General features: G+C 38.2%; 1 protein-coding gene across 1 annotated transcript; it reads right to left on the bottom strand.

Moving 5' to 3' along the window:
• Positions 1-14,609: 14,609 nt before the first annotated feature.
• Positions 14,610-15,266, bottom strand: LOC143545963 (uncharacterized). The gene is made up of 2 exons (XM_077037727.1): positions 15,091-15,266; positions 14,610-14,958 (listed from the first exon to the last, which is right to left on the bottom strand). Exons 1-2 carry the CDS (start codon positions 15,264-15,266, stop codon positions 14,610-14,612), a joined length of 525 nt encoding a protein of 174 aa, XP_076893842.1.
• Between the last annotated feature and the right edge of the window lie 7,661 nt (positions 15,267-22,927).

The raw sequence follows: 22,927 nt of genomic DNA, 5'->3' as shown, positions 1-22,927 counted from the left end.
ACGAAAACCTTTGCCTTTGGTTCCGGGTGATGCCTCTTCTTCAAGCCACCCTCATTGATCGCAAGAACGGGTAAAACCTTTTTACCCATGCCGGCTTCGGCTGTCTTAAGCATTGCGTGAAGCTCACCAACGCTTTTGTCCCATCCGTTCATGTTGTAGTTCATAACGAATGTCTCAAAACTTTTAGTTAGGCCGTTCAGAATCAAATCCGTGGCTAACTCTTTTGAGACGGGAAAGTTAAGCCGTTCAAGCCGATAAATGTTGCTTTTCATCTTAAGCACATAAGATGACACGGATTGGGTTTCTTCTATATGACATGCATGAAGTGCTCGAACCGTTTCGAAGCGCTCCACCCTTGCTTGAGTAAGGAACATTTCCTTAAGCTGGGTGATCATGTCATAAGCCCCATGATTCTCGAAATCCTTTTGGATCTCGGGAATCATTGTTCCCAACATGAGGCAAGAAACTTGCACCGAATCCTCGGTGTATTTCAACCAATCCGCATAGGCATCCAATTTGTTGAAATCGGGTTCATCGGGAATAGGATCGTCTAATATGTAGGACTTCTTCTCTTGCTTGAGAACAATTCTCAAGTTTCGATACTAGTCCATAAAGTTATTCAAGTTTAGACGATCCTTGTCCAGAATGGATCTAAGTGATAGATTATGCACATGAGGGATAATAGCGTTCTGTGAATTGTTGATTGCGGCCATCTATAAAAGAATTTAACAAAGTTCATTTAGTATTTTTGATATCAATAAATTTTAATCTTTAATACTCTTTAATGTCTCCAAGACAATTAATGATTAAAATCTAGAATCCAATGTTTCATTCAAATAGTAGTTAGGTGACCCTTATCCTACTATTCAAATTAACAAGGTAGTCAACGTTTGACAATTGAAACCCTTTGCAACTTCTAGTTTTATGGGATTGGTTAAACATCATATGTTTAGTTGGCATGTTTAATCCCATCAACACCTTTGAACGCCATGTGCCGGTGACCCTATTCACGTGGTTTCAAATCAAGTCGTCCTACTTACACACACTTGTGAGTTTACACATACAAGTGGTTAGGTGACCCTCATCCCAAAAGTATTGTAAAACCACCATAAGATCACAAGTTTTCTTAAAAGTGGTTAGGTGACCCTATTCCACGATTCAAGTCTACAAGTGACTTAAGTGTCGTATAAAAGGATGGTGTTCAACTTGTTTTAAAAGGGATTTTAGTTTTTTTTCAAAATTCTAAATTGGAAAACTATATAATGTACCTTCCATTTGCATGCATTCAAATGTATGGTACCTTCGAAAACCAATTTTCAAATTCCTTTTAATAAAGCCCATTTTATTATGAAATCATTAATAATTAATAAAACTAATTTTATCACTTAATAATTTCAAAGGAATCACTTTTATGCTAGTTGTCGATTTTAATTGCTAACATCCAAACATGATAAAACAATAAACATAAATCAACCACACAAGCATAAAATACAAACACAACTCCATAACCATAACCACCTAGAATGACAGCACTTATTGACCGAAACAAGTGTGCCAAAAGGTCTCTCCTAAGGGACGAGAATGACACAAGGCATGTGTCGGTGAACTCCCACTTGATCCCGCATCCATATGCTTAAAGTGTCCACCTTGTGTTGTGACTCTTCCACTTTATTTGGGCATCCATATGGGCTCCAACTTCAGCTCCTAGCTATCTTGGGTCTCCAAGTTTGGGCTTTGGCCTTTGGGCTAAAATCCCATCTTGGACTATAAAGTCCATTAAGGCCCAAAACCAAAACCGTAACTTTGTTGTTTCTTATTTTACAAAAAATATATCCTAATACATTTTTTTCTCTAGTAAAAGAAACACAACTAATCTACTTATTATTACAAACCAAAATGAATGAATAAATAGATTACAAACCCAAATAAATGAATATTACAACCAAATTGAATAATCCGAATAAATCACAACACAAACACACATCCAAAGTTCATGGCTAGGTTATGAACATCCAAATGCACATCCAAATATGCAAGGTCTTAGAAAACCAAAATGGTTCCCCTCTTACCCATAAAACTTTCGGCCAAGAGGAACAAAACCGAAAGTTTTGGGTTTTGTCCAAACAAAATAATTAATCATCCATATGACTTAATTCTTCAAGATTATCACATGCATGTAAAGTATAATCTTGAGGAACCAAGGGGTAACCAAAAACCCAAAAAAAACTTTCGGCCATATGGTGAACCACACCATAAAACCCAAAAATTTTAGATCAATGAAGCATGTATCCGTATAAGCGGCTCTTGATGCCATTGTTGGGTTTTAACAAGATTATCAAAGTCCATATAACCCATTATATAGAAAAACGCAAAGGAAATATTAGTTTTAAATCTTGTTTACCAATACATATAAAACCCGTTTTATATAAAACCCAATGCCCGGATCCATATACAAAATACATTGTATCAAAACAACATAGGGTGTTGCATGAATCATACCTTCAAGTCCAAAAGATAAAGAGGATAAAAGATATGAATGGCTAGCTTCCGGTGGAGGAAACCTCAAGCTTGTATACCCAACGAGCTCCAACAAACACCCTGGTTGCTAGGGACCTAACACTTGATGCACGAACAACCTTTGTTCATTTTCTTCTTCTTGTTATCGGCCTCAAAGGGAGAAAAGAGAGAGAGAGAGAGATGTGTGTGTGTGTGAGAGAAGGTGTAAATTATTATTCACCCAAGAATAATGATCTTCCAATGGTACCTCTTGCATGTATTGGAAGAAACAAAAGGAGGAGAGAGAAGAGGGAGGAAATTTTCCCACCCAAATTTCAAATCCCCTTTTAATTACTTATAATATTTATGTTATAAAACATATCATAAGTAACATGCAATAGGTTATTTAACCAATTTAAATAACATCTCACAAAATATAAATTATCCATATAATTTATTTAACACACAAATGCAAATATTTAGAAAACCCAATTTCCAAATATTATAAGTGTTGATAATCATTACTTAGATCATATCTAATAATAATTATCGTGGTGTTTGTCTAGCTTGTTATTGGGTACGGCCCGACTTGGATCAATACGTACTAGCCACATCAACTCTAATATGTGTCTTGAGCAGATCGATTCCAACAATGGTCTTTATTATTAACTCCATTGAGTTATTATCTTTTATTTATAATTGAGATTATGATCAGTTAGAAAACACATTGTATTCACACACACTTGAGCATTCTCTCTATCACAGCTCGTTCACTTAGCTATCTTTGTAATACTGATCAATATCTCCAACAATTATAACACCCTTTTTTGATTAATAAAGTGGTGATAGACGATTTATCATCACCCGGGGTTTTTGTGCCGGCGATCCGAACCAGTTCAAGGGCTTTTCCCCATAACAAATCCGTGTGTTTGTGTTTGCAATCGATACATACTTGTTTTCATCACCGTAGCACTAATCCTCGCTAAACGAATTTGGATACATTATCCTTAGAAGATTTTTATCCAAAATAATTTGGCGCCCACCGTGGGGAAATTGGTGTTATAATCCATATTATACCTATCAATTTTCAATTTTTCATACCCATATCTCTTTCAATGGCCTCTCAATCAGCCTATGTTTCATCAACCATGCCATCTTCGGTTCCTCTCTCATCAAAAACCTTACCACCGATGCTTCCTCCACTAGGAGCAGCTCCAAGGACCACCGCGGCTGGAAACAAGACACAAATTCCAGTCTTCCAGAGCTCAAAAACAGTTGCTGCCACTTCGGTGGTCAAATCTAATAATGATGTTTCTACTATGTTTTCGCAGGTTAAGGCATACATGGAGCAGCAGAACAAAACCAACCAGAGGATCCTACGTGAAATTGACGATCTTAAGAAAAGAAAGAGGCCAACGGAGGATCAGACTCCCTTGATGCCTAGGGTGCTGGATTTCACTACTCCTGGATCCGTGGCTCAACATACTCAAGGACCCTCGATCCTTCAGCAAGGATCATCCATCCTTCAACTAGGGTCCGTGAGTCAACAAACTCAAGGATCCTCGTTCCTTCAGCAAGGATCATCCATCCTTCAACCAGGGTCCGTGGGTCAACAAACTCAAGGATCCTCGTTCGTTCAGCCATGATCATCTATCCTTCAACAAGGGTCCATGGGTCAGCAAACTCAAGGATCCTCGTTCCTTCAACAAGGATCATCCATCCTTCAACCAGGATCCTTTGGATTGTATCCTCAAGGATCCTTCAGCTCCCAACCTCAAGAATCCTTCTGGCATAATCAAGGATCCTCAGGAATTCACCATCAAAGGTCTTCAGAGGTCCATGAAGGGGACATCATCCCCATGCAGACCATTGCCTCTGGTGGACCTGGTACTGTAGCAGATGCCTCTATCTTAACTACACTTCTGGGATGCCAACGTTCAACCAACCAAGAGGTAATGCATATAATCACATATCCTCAAACACAAACCTTGGCTCTATGCAGGATACAGGTATCAATAAGGCTATGGCTAGGGAACTCCAGAAGCTTAAGGATATGATTTCCTGCGTGCCAGGAGTAGTCCGTCCAATTCCTGAAATACTAGAAGGGAGCCATAAGTTGTATAGATTTGCTCCACCGATATGAGATGCGGAGATCCCAAAACGCTTTCAAACACCCAACATGAAGGTGTATTATGGGACCACTAATCCGGAGGAGCACGTGGCTCAGTATAGGGAAAGGATGGAGATCAATCCAATTCCTGAAAGACTCAAGGAAGCTTGTCTATGCAAGGGTTTCGGATCCACACTAAATGGCTGCTAAGTCTTCCTCCTTATTCTGTTACTTCTTTTTCACATTTAGTTAACTTGTTCAGCCAATTTTCTTATAGTAGGAAATTTTAAAAGTTAGCTAGTGATTTATATAGAGTTGTCCAACCTTATGATGAATCCTTAAGGGATTTTGTTACAAGGTTTGGCAGGGAGGCCCTAGAAATACCTAATCTTGATATGGCTACAGCTGTTGAAGCGTTCAAGATGAGACTTCAAAGGGGCTCCCCTTTTTATGACGATCTTGTGATGACTCCTTGCAGGACTTTAGATGAAGTAAGGAACAGAGCACTAAGGTTCATACCGCTAGAAGACGACAAAAGGATCCAAGAATGATTAGGGGCTCATACGAAGCAAGAATCCCCTGACAAGAATAAAGGATTCTCATACAGAAACAACAACTTGAAGCCGTACTCCAAATTCAACAATCAAAACGTTTGAGCAGTTGAAGAAGGAGATGATGATGAAGACTATCCTAGCATCTCAGAGTATTGCTTCTCCATAGTTACCCATGGTTTGATCTGTGCCATGAAGGATCTAGGGGATAAGGCAAGGTGGCCCGAGAAAGAACGAAAATTCAACTACCTTCAGAGAAAAATCCAAATGGTGTGCTTTCCATGAGGATTTTGGCCACATGACGGATGATTGCATCAGTTTAAGGAGGGAAATTGGATACCTCCTGAGTAAGGGCCATTTTAAGGAACTCTTGGGAAGAATAAAGTCCAGGATCCAGGATCCTTAAGAGGTTCCTCAAAAAGCTACTCCGCCCCCACCAGATGCTCAAGTGATCAACTTCATCTCCGGAGACTCAGACATATGCGGCACTTCCTTCTCCGCAACAAAGAGGCTCGCCAAGGAGACCAAGTTAGATAACGGGGAACGACCGGTTTTATCCACCACCTTGACGAATGATAAAAGAATCTTCTTTGATGAACAAGATAAAACAAGCATCCAAGATCCTCACCACGACAGTTTGATAGTAACTTTATTTATCGCTAACCATTATGTGCGCAGGATCCTAGTCGATTGTGGAAGCTCGGTCAAGATCATCTAACATGACGTACTGCAGAAAATGAACATCCCGGACTCGAAAATCATCCCGAGAACATCGGTGCTAGTTGAATTCAGTGGGGAAACCAAGAAAACAATGGGGGACGTCAAACTTCCAATATACATCGAATGGTTAAATTCTTACCAACAATTTTGTGTTATTGACAATTTGTCTTGTTGCAATGTTATTCATGGCAGGCCTTGGCTACATGGGATGAAGGCTGTAGATTCTACTTACCATCAGTGCATTAAACTACCAACTCCTTGAGGAGTAGTAAGGATAGATGGTGACCAAGTGGAAGCCAAGAATTATTATTCTTTATCGATGAAGCCGACAGCTAAACAGACGATAGCATAGCAATTACAGTTAAATCCTAGGAATGTACTGGAATCTCGGGAGAAAGACATTAAAGAAGTATCTTCAGATCCCGAGGATCCAGATGTAAAGGTGTTCTTAGGATCCAGTATCCCCAGCGGAATCGAGGAGGATATAATATCCTTCCTAAGGCGAAGAAAATCCACTTTTTCCTTCAAACATTCAGACATGACAGGTATTTCCAAGGAGGTAATTACTCATAAGCTAGGCCTTGATTTATCTGTTAAACACGTCCATCAGAAGCGAAAGAAATTCGTTCCTGAGAGGAATGCGATCATACATGAAGAGTTGAAAAAATTCTTAAGGCCGGTATGATCAAAGAGGTTAAGTATCCTCGAAGGTTGGCTAATGTAGTGGTTGTTTCCAAAAAGAATGGAAAGTGGAGGGTGTGTGTCGATTTTACTTATTTAAACAAGGCATGCCCCAAGGATCCTTTCCCGTTACCACATATAGACTCCATGGTGGATGCAACGGCAGGACATGAGATGCCTACCTTTATGGATACTTCTTCTGGATTTTAACAAATTCAGATGGAACCATCTGATCAAGAGGATACAACATTCATAACTCCTACAGGCATATACTATTATATTGCTATGCCTTTTGGACTAAGAAATGCAGGGGCAACATATCAAAGATTAGTCAACATGATGTTCAGGGATCAGTTAGGCAAGACTATGGAAGTCTACATAGGTGATATGGTGGTGAAGTCAAAGAGAGCTGAGGATCACCTCAGAGATCTTGAAGAAGCATTCAATATCCTCGATCAGTATAACATGAAACTGAATCCGTCAAAGTGCCATTTTGGTGTTAAGGCTGGAAAGTTTCTAGGATATATGGTGACCAAAAGAGGGATAGAAGCAAGCCCTAAGCAAATAGAAGCCATCATCAACTTGAAGTCTCCTGCAAATGCTAAATATGTCCAAAGGCTGACAGGAAGAATAGCTGCTCTCAACAGATTCATTTCCAGATCCTCCGAGAAGTGCAAATATTTCTACGACATTCTTAGGAAATATAAGAAGTTCGAGTGGACGGAAAAGCATGAGGCTGCACTCAAAGCCTTGAAGGATTACTTATCCTTAGCTCCAGCTCTAATGAAGCCTGTGGATGGAGAACCCTTATACCTGTACCTAGCTGTATCAGGAAATGCTGTAAGTGTTTTCCTTGTGAAGGATCATGAAGGTGAACAACATCCCGTTTATTATGTAAGTAAGAGTCTTTTAGATGCAAAAGCCAGGTATTCTCATTTAGAAAAATTAATTCTTGCACTTATTATGGCTTCTACTAAATTGAGACATTACTTTGAAACACACACTATTATTTTGAGAACCAACTATCCTGTTAAGAATGTTCTTAGAAAGCCAGAATTATCAGGTAGAATGGCCAAGTGGGCTTTGAAACTGAGGGCATATGATATTCAGTACGAGCCCAGAACAGCCATCATGTCACAAGCACTCGCAGACTTTGTGGCTGATTTCAGTAGCGACATGCAGAAAGAAGCTGATTTGGAGGTTCAACAACTAGCAGAGACCGAGGATCCTTGGATACTCTTCGTTGATGGAGCTTCCAACGTAAGAGGAATGGGATTAGGTATCCTACTGAAATCGCCACAGGGGGACATATTACCCCAGTCTATAGCCTGTGAATTTCAAGCAACGAACAATGAGGCAGAGTATGAAGCTCTAATCGCAGGTTTGAAATTAGCTAAATACATGAGGATCCGGTATCTTTAAGTATATAGAGATTCATTTTTAATTGCTAACCACTTTAATGGCTCATATGTTGTTAAAGGAGAAAAACTAATCAAATATCTAGATGTTGTGAAGGAATTAGCAAAATCCTTCGAATTGTTTAGCATTGTACAGGTACCAAGGGAAGAGAATGCTGGGGCAGATGCCTTGGCAAATTTAGCCTCATCTTTGAAGATTTCAGAAGAAACGAAGATCCCAATCATTCATATACTCTCACCAGCAATAGGAGAACAAGAAGTTGGGAGATAACAACTGACCAAAAAATCATACTTTGGGATCCATCATCCTCAAACAACCAAGGATCCTGGATCCTCACAATCAGAAAATACATTCAAGATGGAGAAATTCCAGCCACGGAGAATCCGAAGTCTTTCAAACTCAAGGTATCACAATACATTTAATTACATGATGTGATGTATTGGAAATCTCTTGTAGGTTCATACTTGAGGTGCATCGAGGATCCTGAAATTCAAGAGGTGCTCAAAGATTTTCACGAAGGTGATTGTGGTAACCACACAAGGGGAAGAGCATTATTCTCCAGGATACTTAGGACTAGATGCTTCTTTCCAAAAATGAAGAAGGATGAAATGGAGTATTCAAAGAAGTGTGACGCTTGCCAAAGGTATAGAAACATCCTACATCAACCAGCAGAACCTATGTATCCTATATCCTTATCTTGGCCTTTCATGAAGTGGGGGGGGATGGATATCGTGGGTAAGCTGCCTAAGGCACCAGGCGGAAAGGTCTTTATGCTTGCTATGACAGACTACTTCTCTAAATGGATTGCAGAAAAAGCATTCGTGCAAGTCCGAGAAAGGGAAGTTATAACCTTTATTAAAGGAAATATTATAACTAGATTTTGTATCCCTTCTGAAATTGTTTGTGACAGTTGGGATGATCACTTCTACACCAGTTCATCCTAAAGCCAATGGTCAAGCAGAGTCAAGCAACAAGATTATCATCAACAACTTGAAGAAGAAGCAAGGAACCAAGAAAGGCAAGTGGGCTGAGGAACTTCCTTATGATCTTCGGGCTTATAGAACAACACCTAAGAATGCAACAGGTCAAAAACCCTTCTCATTGGTGTTTGGATCAGAAGCAGAAGTCCCTACAGAAATGGTGGTTCCTACAGCCAGAACAAGCATCCGTGATCCTGTGGTCAATGAAGAAATCCTTCTTGAAGACTTGGATACTGTTGAAGAACTCAGAGACCTAGCCAAGATCAGAATGGAAGCATATCAACAAAGGGTAGCTGGGGCATACAACAAAAATATAAGGATCCGAAGATTCCAAGAAGGAGATCTAGTTTTAAGTAAAGCCTTCCAAAACACAACCTATCCGGCAGATGGGAAGCTAGCACCCAAGTGGGAAGGTCCTTAATTGATCAAGTCGGAAGCAGGGAAGGCGGCATATCATTTGCTCACTATGGAAGGCAACAAATTACCAAGAGCATGGAATGCTATCCATCTCAAGAAGTATTTTTTCTAGCCAGGATCTAGTATCCTTCGAAAATCAAGCATCCATCTAGGATCAAGAATCCTAAAATTGGTAGTATCTATCTGATCACTTATTCATTTCATATTTTTGTTATTAATTTAAGGATAAAGTATTTTTAACATTTATCTTTTCCAAGTTTTTAAGTAACAATGCAGATTTCAATAAAAAGTTCAATGTCTAAGAGGTTGGCCACCTCTCCCTCACGCTTAAGGTACATTGCTATTTTCCTTGGCCTAGCCCACGATTGGGTATAACCCCCGATGGTTATACCCTCCAAGGTTTAAATGTTTTCACCTTTCTTATAAATTAGAGTTTCTACACTCTCGCGTGGAGGCACGCTATCCAATGTATAGTCCGGGGCAGCAGGACAAGTACATGCTTAGTGGCTGACAATTTCGTTTTCTTCGTCTATATGGAGGATCCTACGTGTTAGTGCACGGTTTTGCGTCTCGAGTCTTTGTATTTATCATTAACGTATTTGTCGTTTTGATTTATGTAATAAACAATAATGTTATCTTGTAGTTCGTTAATGTAATAGTCTAGTTCGCTAAGGATGCTTAGCGAACTAGATCTAAGATATTTCCCTCCTGATTCGTTAAGGATGTTTAACGAATCAGGGGGTGATTCGTTAAGATTATTTTATTAAGTGTATGTAACGAAGTAGACCCTAGTTCGTTAGGGGATGTTAACGAACTAGGTCTATCTTCTATATATAGTGACCTCTGTCACTGTTTAATATAAGTTTTGAGAATTAATTAACGAACCTCTGCCCGATTCTCTCTCAATCTTCATACTGATATTATTTACATACATACAACCAATACATATAGATATATAACGTATTAACTATAGATCAATGGCAATGATGAACTAGATCCGTATTTAGGTTAATTTATAAACAACTCAGATCTGAGATCTGTGGTAGTAAGGGTTAACTGAGATCAAACACTACGTTTATGGTAGACGTACCATACCACCTGTTTATAACGTTTTCACATTATCTCAAGACAAAGGTTCTAACATTTTCATGTTAGCTAAGGTTTTAGCGTTTTCACGTCACTCACGTTTGGGCTAAATCCCGGTGTGGGCGAGTCCACAGTTGACATCCGTATCCTTGGGTCAGTCCCTAGTTTGGGCTTGTCCCCAGTTTTTGGGCTTGTCCCCAGTTTAACACCAGTTTGGGCTTGTCCCCATTTCACGGGCTTGTCCCCAGTCGCACGGGCTTGTCCCTACTTTATTTTATGGGCTTGTCCCCGGTATATTGGGTTTAATCCCAGATAAGATCATAAGTTATTTTCATCAGGTATCATAAATTAGATTCTGACGATCACCGAAGGATCAATACTTATGGATTCAAAATCCTTTAATTCAGTTTTATAAGTATTGCAAAAGGATTAATACTTATGGTAACTTAGGTCTAACCAGACCTTACGGTATGATTTCGGTTTATCGGTTTACACTTATTTGATTTCAGTTTATATCTTCATAGATATAAGGATTCATTACTCTCAATCTATTTTTATAAGGATTTAAGATCCTGGTTTATTTTTGCAAGGATATTTTATCCTAAAAACTTTTTACTAAAAATATTTCTCAAAATTTTCAACAAGTTTAAAGCTATATCAGACAAACTTTCAAAATAACAGACAATAAACAGACAGTTAAAAGATACTATTTATTAAACTTACTTGCAATTACCAAAAATATTAACCCGGATTTCACCATTCAAAAAATGTACCATCCACCCAGGTTAAACAGGTGTTACTAGTTGTTCATGATTTGCAGGGAGAAGGATATACATCCGGAAGGGAAGTTCCCAAGGAAACTCCATTGATATATGACAATTATATCTAGCTTGTCAAATCTAATATGTTTTTGCAGGAAGTTTGAATTCAAAGGCAAAATGACAGCTATGATCTTATCACGACCGCCATTTGGGGGGCAATTGTTAGTGCACAGAAATTTGACACTGTGGATACGTTATCCTGGCATAAGTTCTTGGATCAGTGATCCTTAGTCATATCCCATCGGGATCAAGGATCCTCAGTACTTAGTATTTACTAACGATTGTTTCATGTGTATAACATTATATTTGACAGATGCAATGGCTAAGAGACCTGGTCTACCCCCTATTTCGCAACCTGAGTGATGGAGTACGTGGTTAAAGTGGCTGTTACGAATATATTGAAGACATTGGCGGATTTTTAGGGATTATTAGCTAATAGTCTTTATTATTAATAACTCCATTGAGTTATTATCTTTTATTTATAATTGAGAGTACGATCAGTTAGAAAACACATTGTATTCACACACACCTGAGCATTCTCTCTATCACAACTCGTTTACTTAGCTATCTTTGTATTACTGATCAATATCTCCAACAATTGTAACACCCTTTTTTGATTAATATAGTGGTGATAGACGATTTGTCATCACCTGGGGTTTTTGTGCCGGCGATCTGAACCAGATCAAGGGCTTTTCCCTATAACAAATCTGTGTGTTTGTGTTTGCAATCGATACATACTTGTTTTCATCACCATAGCACTAATCCTCACTAAACGAATTTGGATACATTATCCTTTGCAGATTTTTATCCAAAATAGTAACTTTCCTACAAATCCATTCCCCATTTCATGAAAGGCCACGAAGAAGATATAGGATCCATAGGTTCTGCTGGTTGATGAAGAATGTTGCCATGTCTTTGACAAGCACCGTATTTTCGTGAATACTCCATAACATCCTTCTTCATTGTTGGACAGAAGTAACATGTCCTAAGTATTCTATAAAAGAGTGTTATGCCCCCTATATGGTTACCACATAACCTTCATGGAAGTCTTTAAGAACTTCTTGTATTTCTGAATCTTCAATGCATCTCAAGTAGGGACTTTCAAGAGATTTTCTATATACAGTATCTTGTAGAATAATAAATTTTGATACCTTGATTTTGAAATCTTTGGGATTCTCCTTTTTAGGGATTTCTCCATCTTGAAGGAATTTCTTAATTGGAAGGATCCAGGATCCTACGTATGGATAGGATGAGGGATCCTTAAGTTCTTCAGGATGATCCGTTGTTATTTCCACTTCTTCCTGTTCCCCAATTGCAGGAGAAAGTATGTGAATTATCGGTATCTTTGTATCATCTGGAATCTTCAAAGATGATGCTAGGTTTGCTAAGGCATCTGGCTCAACGGTTTTCTCTCTTGGTACCTGAATTATACTAAACATTTCAAAGGATTTTGCTAGTTCCTTCACAATTTCTAAATATTTGATCATGTTTCACCTTTACAGTATAAGAACAGTTAAAATGTTTAATTATCAATAAAGAGTCTATGTGAACCTGAAGATACATGATCCTCATTTGTTTAGCTAATAGTAAACATGCAATAAGTGCTTCATATCATCCTTCGTTGTTGGTTGTTCGGAACTCACAGATTATGGACTGGGGTACTATGTCCTCCTGTGATGATTTTAGTAGTATGCCCAATCCGGTTCCTCTAACGTTTGGTGCACCATCTGTGAAGAGAATCCAAGGATCCTTGGTTTCTACAAGTTGTTGGACTTCCAAATCCGCTTCCTTTTGTAAGTCACTACTGAAATCAGTCACAAAGTCTACAAGTGCTTGATATTTGATGGCGGTTCTAGGCTCATATTGTACATCATAGGCGCTGAGCTTCACTGCCCACTTAGCCATCCTACCTGACATCTCTAGTTTTCTAAGCACATTCTTAACAAGATAGTTAGTTCTACAACAACAGTATGAGTTTCAAAATAATGTCTTAACATAGTTGAGGCATTAATGCAAGTATTAATTTTTCAAGGTGAGAATACCTTACCTCGGCATCTAAAAGACTCTTACTTACATAATATACTGGATGTTGTTGTCCTTCGTGATCCTTCACCAGAACAACACTAACTGCATTACCTGAAACAACTAGATAGAAGGATAATGAATCCCCATCCAGAGGTTTCATGCTGAGGATAGACAATCCTTAAGAGCTTTGAGTGCATCCTCATGTTTCTCATTCCACTCGAACTTCTTGTTTTTCCTCAGGATGTCGTAGAAGTCTTTGCATTTTTCTGAAGATCTTGAGATGAATCTATACAGGGATGCAATCCTTCTCGTCAATCTTTGGACATCTTTTGCATTCACCGGGGACTTTAAGTTAACGATGGCTTGAATTTGATCAGGATTGGCTTCTATCCCTCTTTTGGTCACCATGTATCCTAAGAATTTTCCAGCTTTGACACCAAAGTGACACTTCGATAGATTGAGCTTCATGTTATATTGATCAAGGATGTTGAAGGCTACTTTGAGATCTTTAAGATAATCTTCTGCTCTCTTTGATTTGACCACCATGTCATCTATATAGGCTTCCATGGTCTTTCCAATTGGTCTTTTAACATCATGTTGACAAGTCTTGATAGGTTGCACCTGCATTTCTTAGTCCAAAAGGCATAGCAATATAATAGTATATGTCAGTAGGAGTCATAAGTGTTGTATCCTCTTGATCAGATGGTTCCATCTGAATTTGTTGGAATCCAGGTGAAGCATCCATAAAGTTAAGCATTTCATGTCATGCTGTAGCATCCACCATTGAGTCAATGTGTGGTAAGAGGAAAGGATCCTTGGGACAAGCTTTGTTTAAATCAGTAAAATAAACACATACCCTCCACTTTCCATTTTTCTTAGAAACAACTACCAGATTGGTTAACCATTTTTTATTCTTAACCTCCCAAATCATACCTGCCTTAAGAAGTTTTTCAACTTCTTCTTTGATAATAATGTTTCTTTCAGGCACAAATTTCCTTCGTTTATGGTGGATAGGCCTGACTGAAGTATCTATCCCTAACTTATGTGTAATGATGTCTTTAGAGATACCTGTCATGTCGGAATGTTGGAAAGAAAAAGTAGACTTCCTTTGTTTGAGGAAGGATACCAGATCCTCTTCAATGTTGCTAAGGATATTCGATCCTATATTCACTTTGATGTCTGGATTGGGGTCCAAGGATACTTCGTTAAGGTCATTATCTCTTGCTTCCAGCACTTCTCTAGGGTGATCCTTTAATTGCTACGTGATTGTTTGCTTTGCAGCTGGTTTCATGGATGAAGTGTATCAGTTCCTAGCCTCTGTCTGATCTCTATCAATCTTCACCACTCCCCACGGGGTTGGAAGCTTGATACATTGATAGTATGTTGAGGCTACTTCTTTCATTTCGTGAATCCAAGGCCTGCCAAGGATAACATTAAAGCAAGATAGGTTATCTATAACACCGAATTTTTGGAAAGAATTAATTCCATCGATATAGATGGGAAGCTTAATGTCCCCCAGCGTATTCTTGGTTTCACCGTTGAGCCCACCGAGGACAGATGATCTTTGAGTAATTTCAATTTCAGGAATGTTCATCTTCTTGAGAACATCAGCCTGAATGATGGTTACAGAGTTCCCGCCAATTACAAGAATCCTAAGAACATAACGGTTAGCAATAAATAAAGTAATAATCAAACCGGCATGGTTAAGTTCCTAGATTTGCAGTCAATCCTCTTCAATGAAAGTTATGACCCTTTGGTCAGTCAAAGTTGTCGTTCTGATAGGCCTTTCTCCATTCTCAAGCTTGATCTCTTTGGCGTGTCGTTTTGCTAAGGATAAGGAAGTTTCACAGATATCTGAACCTCCAGAGATGAAATTGATAATTTGTGCATTCGCTGGTGGTGGAGCAGCCTTTTCTAGGACCTCTTCAGGATCCTGGATCCTTGACTTCTTTGTGCCCATCGGTTCCTGAAGTGACCTTTACTGAGGAGATACCCTATCTCTCTTCTAATAGCAGTACATTCATCAGTCATGTGGCCGAAGTCTTCGTGATATGCGCACCACTTTGATTTATCCTTGTAGGATGTTGCCTTTTCATTATCTCGTGGCCACCTTGCTTTTTCACCTCGATCCCACATGGCGCATATTAGTCCAGGAGTATCAATGGAGAAATAATACTCTGATACTTTAAGGTGTCCTTCCTCCTCCTCAACTTCTTCTACTGCATGGATGTTTTGTTTGTTGAATTTTGAATAGGGCTTGGAGTTGTTGTTCCGGTACGAGGATCCTTATTTCTTATCAAGCTGCTCATGTTTTGTTGAAGCACCCAAGGCAGGGCTACCTTTCTATTAGTCCAGATTTTGTTGAGTCACATTGCTTTTTCGTTTCTACAACTCCATGTTTGACGATTCAGGGTTGCCTTTATAATTTTGGGCTGAAGCATTTAACATTGTTGGATATGTTCAAAATAGGATTTTGATATATCAAATACATGAGAAAACTTCCAATGAAATTCTTTATAAAATTAAACCACTAATCTTCTTTTTCAAAGCCTTTGGTTGCCCATTCTTTAATTTGAACATAAAAGACTCAATTTCAAAATTTGCAGCCTAAGTGAATTGTGGTTATTTTCTAGGCTATTTTTCAACTTCTAAAGCTTATAGAGTTTTCAACTCTAGAACAAAGGTTATAGAAGAAACATTAAATATTAAATTCAATGAAGTGTCAGATTTAAGAATCCCTAATGATCATGTTGATTTTTTTAATCTTGATTATTGAACCAAAAACTGATGAATTTGTTGATGCAGGTATTCAATCTGAAGGGCTATATTTCTTTGAAAACTCAAGCAGAGAGAAAAACAACACTTTCATTCAAACTATCGATCATGCACAAACTGTTGATCAAGGAATTCAAGGTTGTGAAACTACTATTGTTCAAACAGCTTCTTTACTAAATGAACTTCCTCATTCCATTTTTGAGAGTACATCAGTTGTTTCCTAAAACAGTTTTTTACCCCCAATGCTTCCACCTTTAACAAATGATACATCATCAGCAGTTTCACCAACAACCGTACCAAACATCATAAGAGATATCATTCCTTATGTGTTCCATCTTGCCCATCCTCAAGAGCAAATAATTGGTGACATTCAACACGGTGTACTCACCAAAAGTCAACAAGTACATGTTTGCTTCTTTGCTGGCTTTCTATCTCTACTTGAACCAATAAAGTATCAAATAGCTTTAAGAGAAACAGTTGGGTTGAAGCTATGCAAGAGGGAATCATGCAGTTCACTAAGATGCATGTATGGGAGTTATGCCCAAGACCAGAGAGAATAACTCCTATTTGTACAAAATGGTATTCTATAATAAGACTGATGAGAGAGGAATTGTAACAAAAAACAAGGCAAGGTTAGTAGTCTAGGGCTATCTTCAAGAAGAAGGCATAGAGTATGAAGAAATCTTAGCACTTGTTGCAAGACTTGAAGCTATCATGTTGTTCCTTGTATATGCAATCACTCGTAACATAAAATTTTATCAAATAAGCCTTTCTTTATGGTGGCATTCAAAAAGCAGTGTATGTGACACAACCACCAGGTTTTGAAGATACTTTCATTCCAGAGTATATCTACAAGCTAAAGAATGCACTCTATGAACTCAAACAAGCTCCTAGAGCCTGATATGAAAAACTTTCCTTATTCTTGTTTTCAAATTAATTTCAAAAAGGACAAACTGATAAAACTTTGTTTCTCAAAAAGGACGGAAAAGACTTACTTCTTGTTTAGATTTATATAGATGACATCATATTTGGAGCCACGAATCCAAAGTTGTGATGATTTTACAAAACTCATGAAATCTGAATTTATGAGTTACAATACTTTTTGGGCTTGCATGTCAAACAAACAAAAATAGGAATTTTTCTACATCAATCAAAATATGTTAAAAATCTCCTTGAAAAGTTTAAAATGACTTATTACAAAGCAAGTTCCACCCTCATGAGTAAAATTGATCCATTATCATCAGATGAAATTGGTAAATATGCTGATCAAACCTTCTATAGATGCATGATTGGATCTTTAATGTATCTAACTGCATCTTGGCTAGATATAATGCATGCAACATGTGTGTGTGCAAGATATCAGGCTTCACCAAGAAAATCTCACTTAAGTGTTGTCAAAAGGATATTTAGAAATCTCAAAGGTGCTTCTACCTTGGGAATCTTGTATCCATCCAGCACAAAACCTCATCTTGTTGTTTTTGCAGATAGTGATTATGCGTGTTGTTAGATGACAAGAAAATCAACATCTGGAGGATGTCAATTCTTTTGTGATACATTGTTTTCTTGGCAGAACAAGAAGAAAACTATTGTTTTATAACAAACCAAAAATTAAATAAAAGGAAGAAGTAAGGAAATAAAAGAAGGAAATTCCATCCCACATTGGCGGAGGAAAGAAATGGAGAAGGAACCACCTTAGTATAAATAGGTTTGTAAACTCTTGTCCCACATCGCTAGATTAACAAACTAGTGAGCTCTTTATAAGAAAGGAAATTTCTATGATAATGTTCTTATAAGGCATATCACACCCAGTAATCCTAGCGGAGGGTGCGAAGCACCCGAACGCGCACGCGCACGGGCACGGGCACGGGCTCGGGAGAAGTGCGATGGGAGCAATGTGGCGCTTTGATGGCCCACTTTGCACTTCGCACGCTCGCATCGCCGCGAGCCGCTTAAGGTCCGCCTTAGTATTTTTGTTGGTAATTAAGAAAAATAAAATAAATAAATAATCCTTCCAACGCGATACGCGAGGGGTTCAGATTACCCATCGCGTACCGCGACGTGGAGGTTACGCAGTGGACACGTAGCCTGCCACGTGGCGTGCCACGTAGCAGGCCTAGGGCTGACTCAGCGAAGCTACAAGATGCTTCGCGGTACGCGACAGCTTTCTATTTATGGCCATCGCGTACCGCGATGGGGTCTGAAACTTGCTATAAATAGAAAGGCAACGAGACGTTCATTTCTTGCTCAAAAACTTCTGAATTCTCTCTATTTTCATACACATACATAATATTAAGTAATAGTATAATACCGAGATGTAACGATACCCTATGCGATCGAAAGAAATATACACGAATCCGAAAGCTCTGCTTTTTAAGGTATGACATTGTGCCATCGTGTAAAATCTACTCTCGTGATTATCATTATGATTATTGGTTTTATACTAATCTAGTTATACTACATTGTATTTATCAGGAGGTGTTATTTAATTGTAACCTGCAAGGTGAGACATTCGAGTTTTTGTACAACTCACGTTTGTGTGAGACAACTATTTTTCCGACACTGTCATGGTGATTTCAAAAACTACAAAACCCATGAAAGATTGTCTAAATGGTTTTAAATATATTTTTAAAAGTATTTTAAATACATTACAGTGATTAAGTCTCTGTAGACTTACGGGATGGTTACTACTGGTATTGTGGGGTTTTGTATACAAGGCTTGCCTACTGGGCTATTACACGTTACTTATTGGACAAGTGTTATCCAATAAGTAATTTGACCACAGTCATAGATACGGTCGAGTGACAAGTACCTTTCGGTAATTTGTAAGCAGACAGATGTAAAAACATCTTAATGATGTAACTGTAAAAATGTGTCATTTACAAATGAATGTACTCACCAGTATTTCTTGCTGATCAAATATTTTAAACATGTTTCAGGTGACTTGTTAAAGACAAAGGAATGATGCATGCGGGCTTCCAGCTTAAATAAGTGGTTTGTCACCAGAATAAAGAAACGTGTTTTGTAAATTAGGGTTTAACCCTATAAAACTTATGTTTGTATCAAAAGGGATTAAATTCCCGGTTTTATCATAATAATAATCATGGTGTTTTTATAACTCTGATCATTTTTCCTAACTACGGTTCTGATGAATTTTCCGCTGCAAAATAATTTAATAAACACCGATACCACCAATCAATGTTCATGGCTCCCCTCCCGGGGTATAGGGGTCGGGGGCTGTGACAGCTGAAGTGGTATCAAAGCCACTAGTTTAAGCAATATGGGTATTTTAATAATACCTAATCTTAAAAATTAATGTTAGGAATTACATGCATTAACCTATGTGTTAACTATAAAGATAAGATTCTAATCACACGTGAAAATAAAAACAACTTTCTGTTGGAGTTCGTTGTTTTATTGTTTTTTTATTAACAGCATGAGTGAGCTAGTTGAAGCTTTTGAACACATATCCGTTAACTCCACGGATATAGAAGAAGGAGAAGCTAGTCAACAACAACCTGAACCTATGATCTTTCAAACCCTAGCTGTAGAAAAACCAAAGCCTAAAAGAAGAAGAAGGCTCAGAGACTGGCAACAAAGATTGAAAAGAAATAAGAAAAGAAAAACCACAGTCAAACAACCAACTCAACCACAACCCGAACAACCAATTCAACCACAACATGAACAACCAATAGAGCCACCACCAACTTTACCACCACCCATGTCAACAATACCAATGGAGGAGAGACTAGGCAGATGCCTAGATGAATGTGAAATCTTTCAACCCATAATCAATGATATAGGTGTAAGAAGTTCCAGCAACCCTAATATGCCATCCCAGGACCCAAATTATCGACTGCTCCCTGATGATATTATCAGCCAAGCTCAAATGGAAGAATGGTGGACCAATGATTGGCAATACCAAACAATGATGAATAACCCATATGCACCGTTCCAGGAAGAAACCGCAAACTACCCCACCATGACACCGGAGATGACAACAGAGCTCCGTCGCTATGGGGAAGAATTGGTGGATCACGCCAATAGACTGAGGGATGTTGGGGAGACCCTACTCTGGAAGTTCTACGACCGAGATCCTTATATATAAAATTATATATGTATAATATTTATATGTTCATTATCGTAATTTTTTTTTTATAAAAAAAATAGTGTATGTATGTAACAAAGGTGTGTAGATGTAAAATATAGTGATGCATATATATAAAAAAGAGTAAATGTCGCAAAAATCGACGATTTTGACATATTTTGTGCCTATGTGTTTATATATTATTGAAATCTTGTTTACCTTATTATTTGATCATGATATTAATAATTCCTTTCTTATATGAAATTCAGATGTCAAACGAAGCTAGTTCTAATCACGAAAACGAGCACAATCACGAAAATGAGAATAATCATGAAAATTCCAACAAGAAACTCGTCTGAATATGAATGTTATTGAAAATATGATAGCTCATAAAATCGTGGAAGCAATTCCTTAAATTGCTGATGCTATTAAGCAACCCATTTCTGTAATTAGGCATAAGATCGAGAGTAATAAGCGAAAGTCTAACACTGTGGCTAGTAACAGTGTGAATGGAGGAGGTAGAAACCCACTACCCAAAAAGCAAAAAGTTCGCGGTTGTACTTACAAGGATTTCTTGGCTTGTAAGCCAACCGAATTCTCTGGAAACGAAGGATCAATTGCAGCATTACGCTGGTTAGAAAAGACGGAAGCCATTATAAGAATCAGCAAGTGTGCTGAAGAAGATAAAATATTAAATGCTTCTAATCTCTTCGTTAATGAAGCAATAGAATGGTGGAACACAATCCTCCAGTCAAAGGGAAACAACGTTGTTTATACCATGACCTGGGAAGAGTTTAAAGAGATAGTAGAAAGGAAATTTTGGCCTCCTCATGAAAGAGAAAAGATTGCTACTATGTTCCTAAACCACAAGATGGAGGGTGTGAAATCTCGTGAGTATACAAAAAAATTCTTCGAATATGCAAGAATGGTACCGGCCTTGGCTTCGCCAAAGTCAGTACTAATTTCTGGTTATATTTGGGGATTAGTAAGTGAAATCCGCGATCTGGTAAAGTCAGCTAGACCTCAGACTATTGAAGAAACAGTTGAGCAAGCAAATACCCTGACAGACGAATTAATCCGAACTCAAGAAGAAAACAAAAAGAAAGATCTAGCCCAGAAGATTACCCAGCAGTTTCAGAAAAAAGGAGCAGGGCAATCCTATGCTCATCCCTTCTGTAGAACTTGCAGAAAAGGCATTCAGGGAGATGCGCTTTCAAGAGAACTAAGTATTGCAATTATTACAAAATGACTGGACATACGGATGAAGAATGTAGAAGAAAAGAAAGTCGTGTTTGCTACAACTGCGGAGAACCTGGCCACGTCCGTCCAGAATGTCCAAAGCTGATAAAGGCGCCTGACAACAAAGCAAAGAACACAAATGGACCTAAGAAGAATGCACGAGCCTTTCAGCTTACTACACAAGAAGCAGCAATGATTCCGGACGTCATTGCGGGTACGTTCCTTATTAATAACGTTTACGCTAAAGTATTGTTTGATTCCGGGGCAAACCAAAGTTTTATAAACACGAAGTTTTGCCAAATCTTAAATCAACCATTAACCAAACTCCAACAAGTCTGCACGGTAGAAATGGCCGATGGCAATTCCATTCATATCCATGAAGTACTTCAAGAAGAAAACATAAACTTACTAGGCCACCAGTTTAAAGCAAATTTACACCCAATGAATCTGGCTGGATTCGATGTTATATTAGGGATGGATTGGTTAGCAGCCAATCATGCTCGAATTCTGTGTAATACAAATTCTGTTGAGATTCGCTCACCAACAGGAGAGATTGTTACAATCCAAGGAGATAAGATGCCCAAGCCTAGAAAGTTCATATCAGTAATGAAAGCGGCAAGCTATCTAAGGAAACAAGGCGTAGTATATATGATTTATGTAATCATTAACGCCAAAGGAAAAGAGCTAAAAGAAATTCCGGTAGTATCGGAATATTCTGATGTCTTTCCAGAAGATTTACCTAGACAACCTCCTGATCAAGAAGTTGAATTTAGAATCCATATAATACCAGGAGTAGCGCCAGTTGGTAAAGCACCATACCGATTAGCTCCAACAGAGATGTTAGAATTAAAGAAGCAATTAGATGAATTGCTAGAAAAAGGTTTCATACGACCTAGCTCATCACCCTGGGGAGCACCAGTACTGTTTGTCAAAAAGAAAGATGGGTCAATGCGTATGTGTATCGATTATAGAGAATTGAATAAAGTCACAATTAAAAATCGGTATCCTTTACCGAGAATTGATGATTTATTTGATCAACTCCAAGGAGCTCGATATTTTTCTAGAATCGATTTACGCTTAGGATACCATCAATTAAAAGTGCAAGAAGAAGATGTTCCTAAAATAGCTTTTAGGACAAGATATGGTCATTATGAGTTTACAGTCATGCCATTTGGTTTAACCAGTGCACCAGCTGCATTCATGGATATGATGAACCGAATATGTAAACCATATTTGGATAAATTTGTAATCTTTTTTATAGACGATATACTTATTTATTCCCAAACCAGTGATGATCATGTTAAACATCTTCATACACTTTTGACACTATTGAGAAAAGAGAAGCTTTATGCTAAATTCTCAAAGTGTGAATTCTGGTTACAAGAAGTACAGTTTTTAGGACACTTGATTAACCATGAAGGTATTCACGTGGACCCTTCCAAAATAGAAGCTATTACTAATTGAGAAATTCCTAAAACTCCTACAGAAATTCGAAGTTTCTTAGGATTAGCTGGATATTATAG

The sequence above is a fragment of the Bidens hawaiensis genome, unplaced genomic scaffold (genome assembly GCF_021521415.1).
Source record: "Bidens hawaiensis isolate Kalapana, Puna unplaced genomic scaffold, B.hawaiensis_p1.1 tig00014139_1, whole genome shotgun sequence".
Lineage (NCBI taxonomy): Eukaryota > Viridiplantae > Streptophyta > Magnoliopsida > Asterales > Asteraceae > Bidens > Bidens hawaiensis.
The sequence above is the reverse complement of the archived record's forward strand: the minus strand, read 5'-3'. Positions and strand labels throughout refer to the sequence as shown.

Excerpts from the sequence above, each read along its gene's own strand:
- LOC143545963 (XM_077037727.1), bottom strand. The coding sequence starts at position 15,266 with ATGGGCACAAAGAAGTCAAGGATCCAGGATCCTGAAGAGGTCCTAGAA. Across the intron at positions 14,959-15,090 it reads AAGCTTGAGAATGGAGAAAG|GATTCTTGTAATTGGCGGGA; the intron begins GCCTATCAGAAC and ends TTATGTTCTTAG.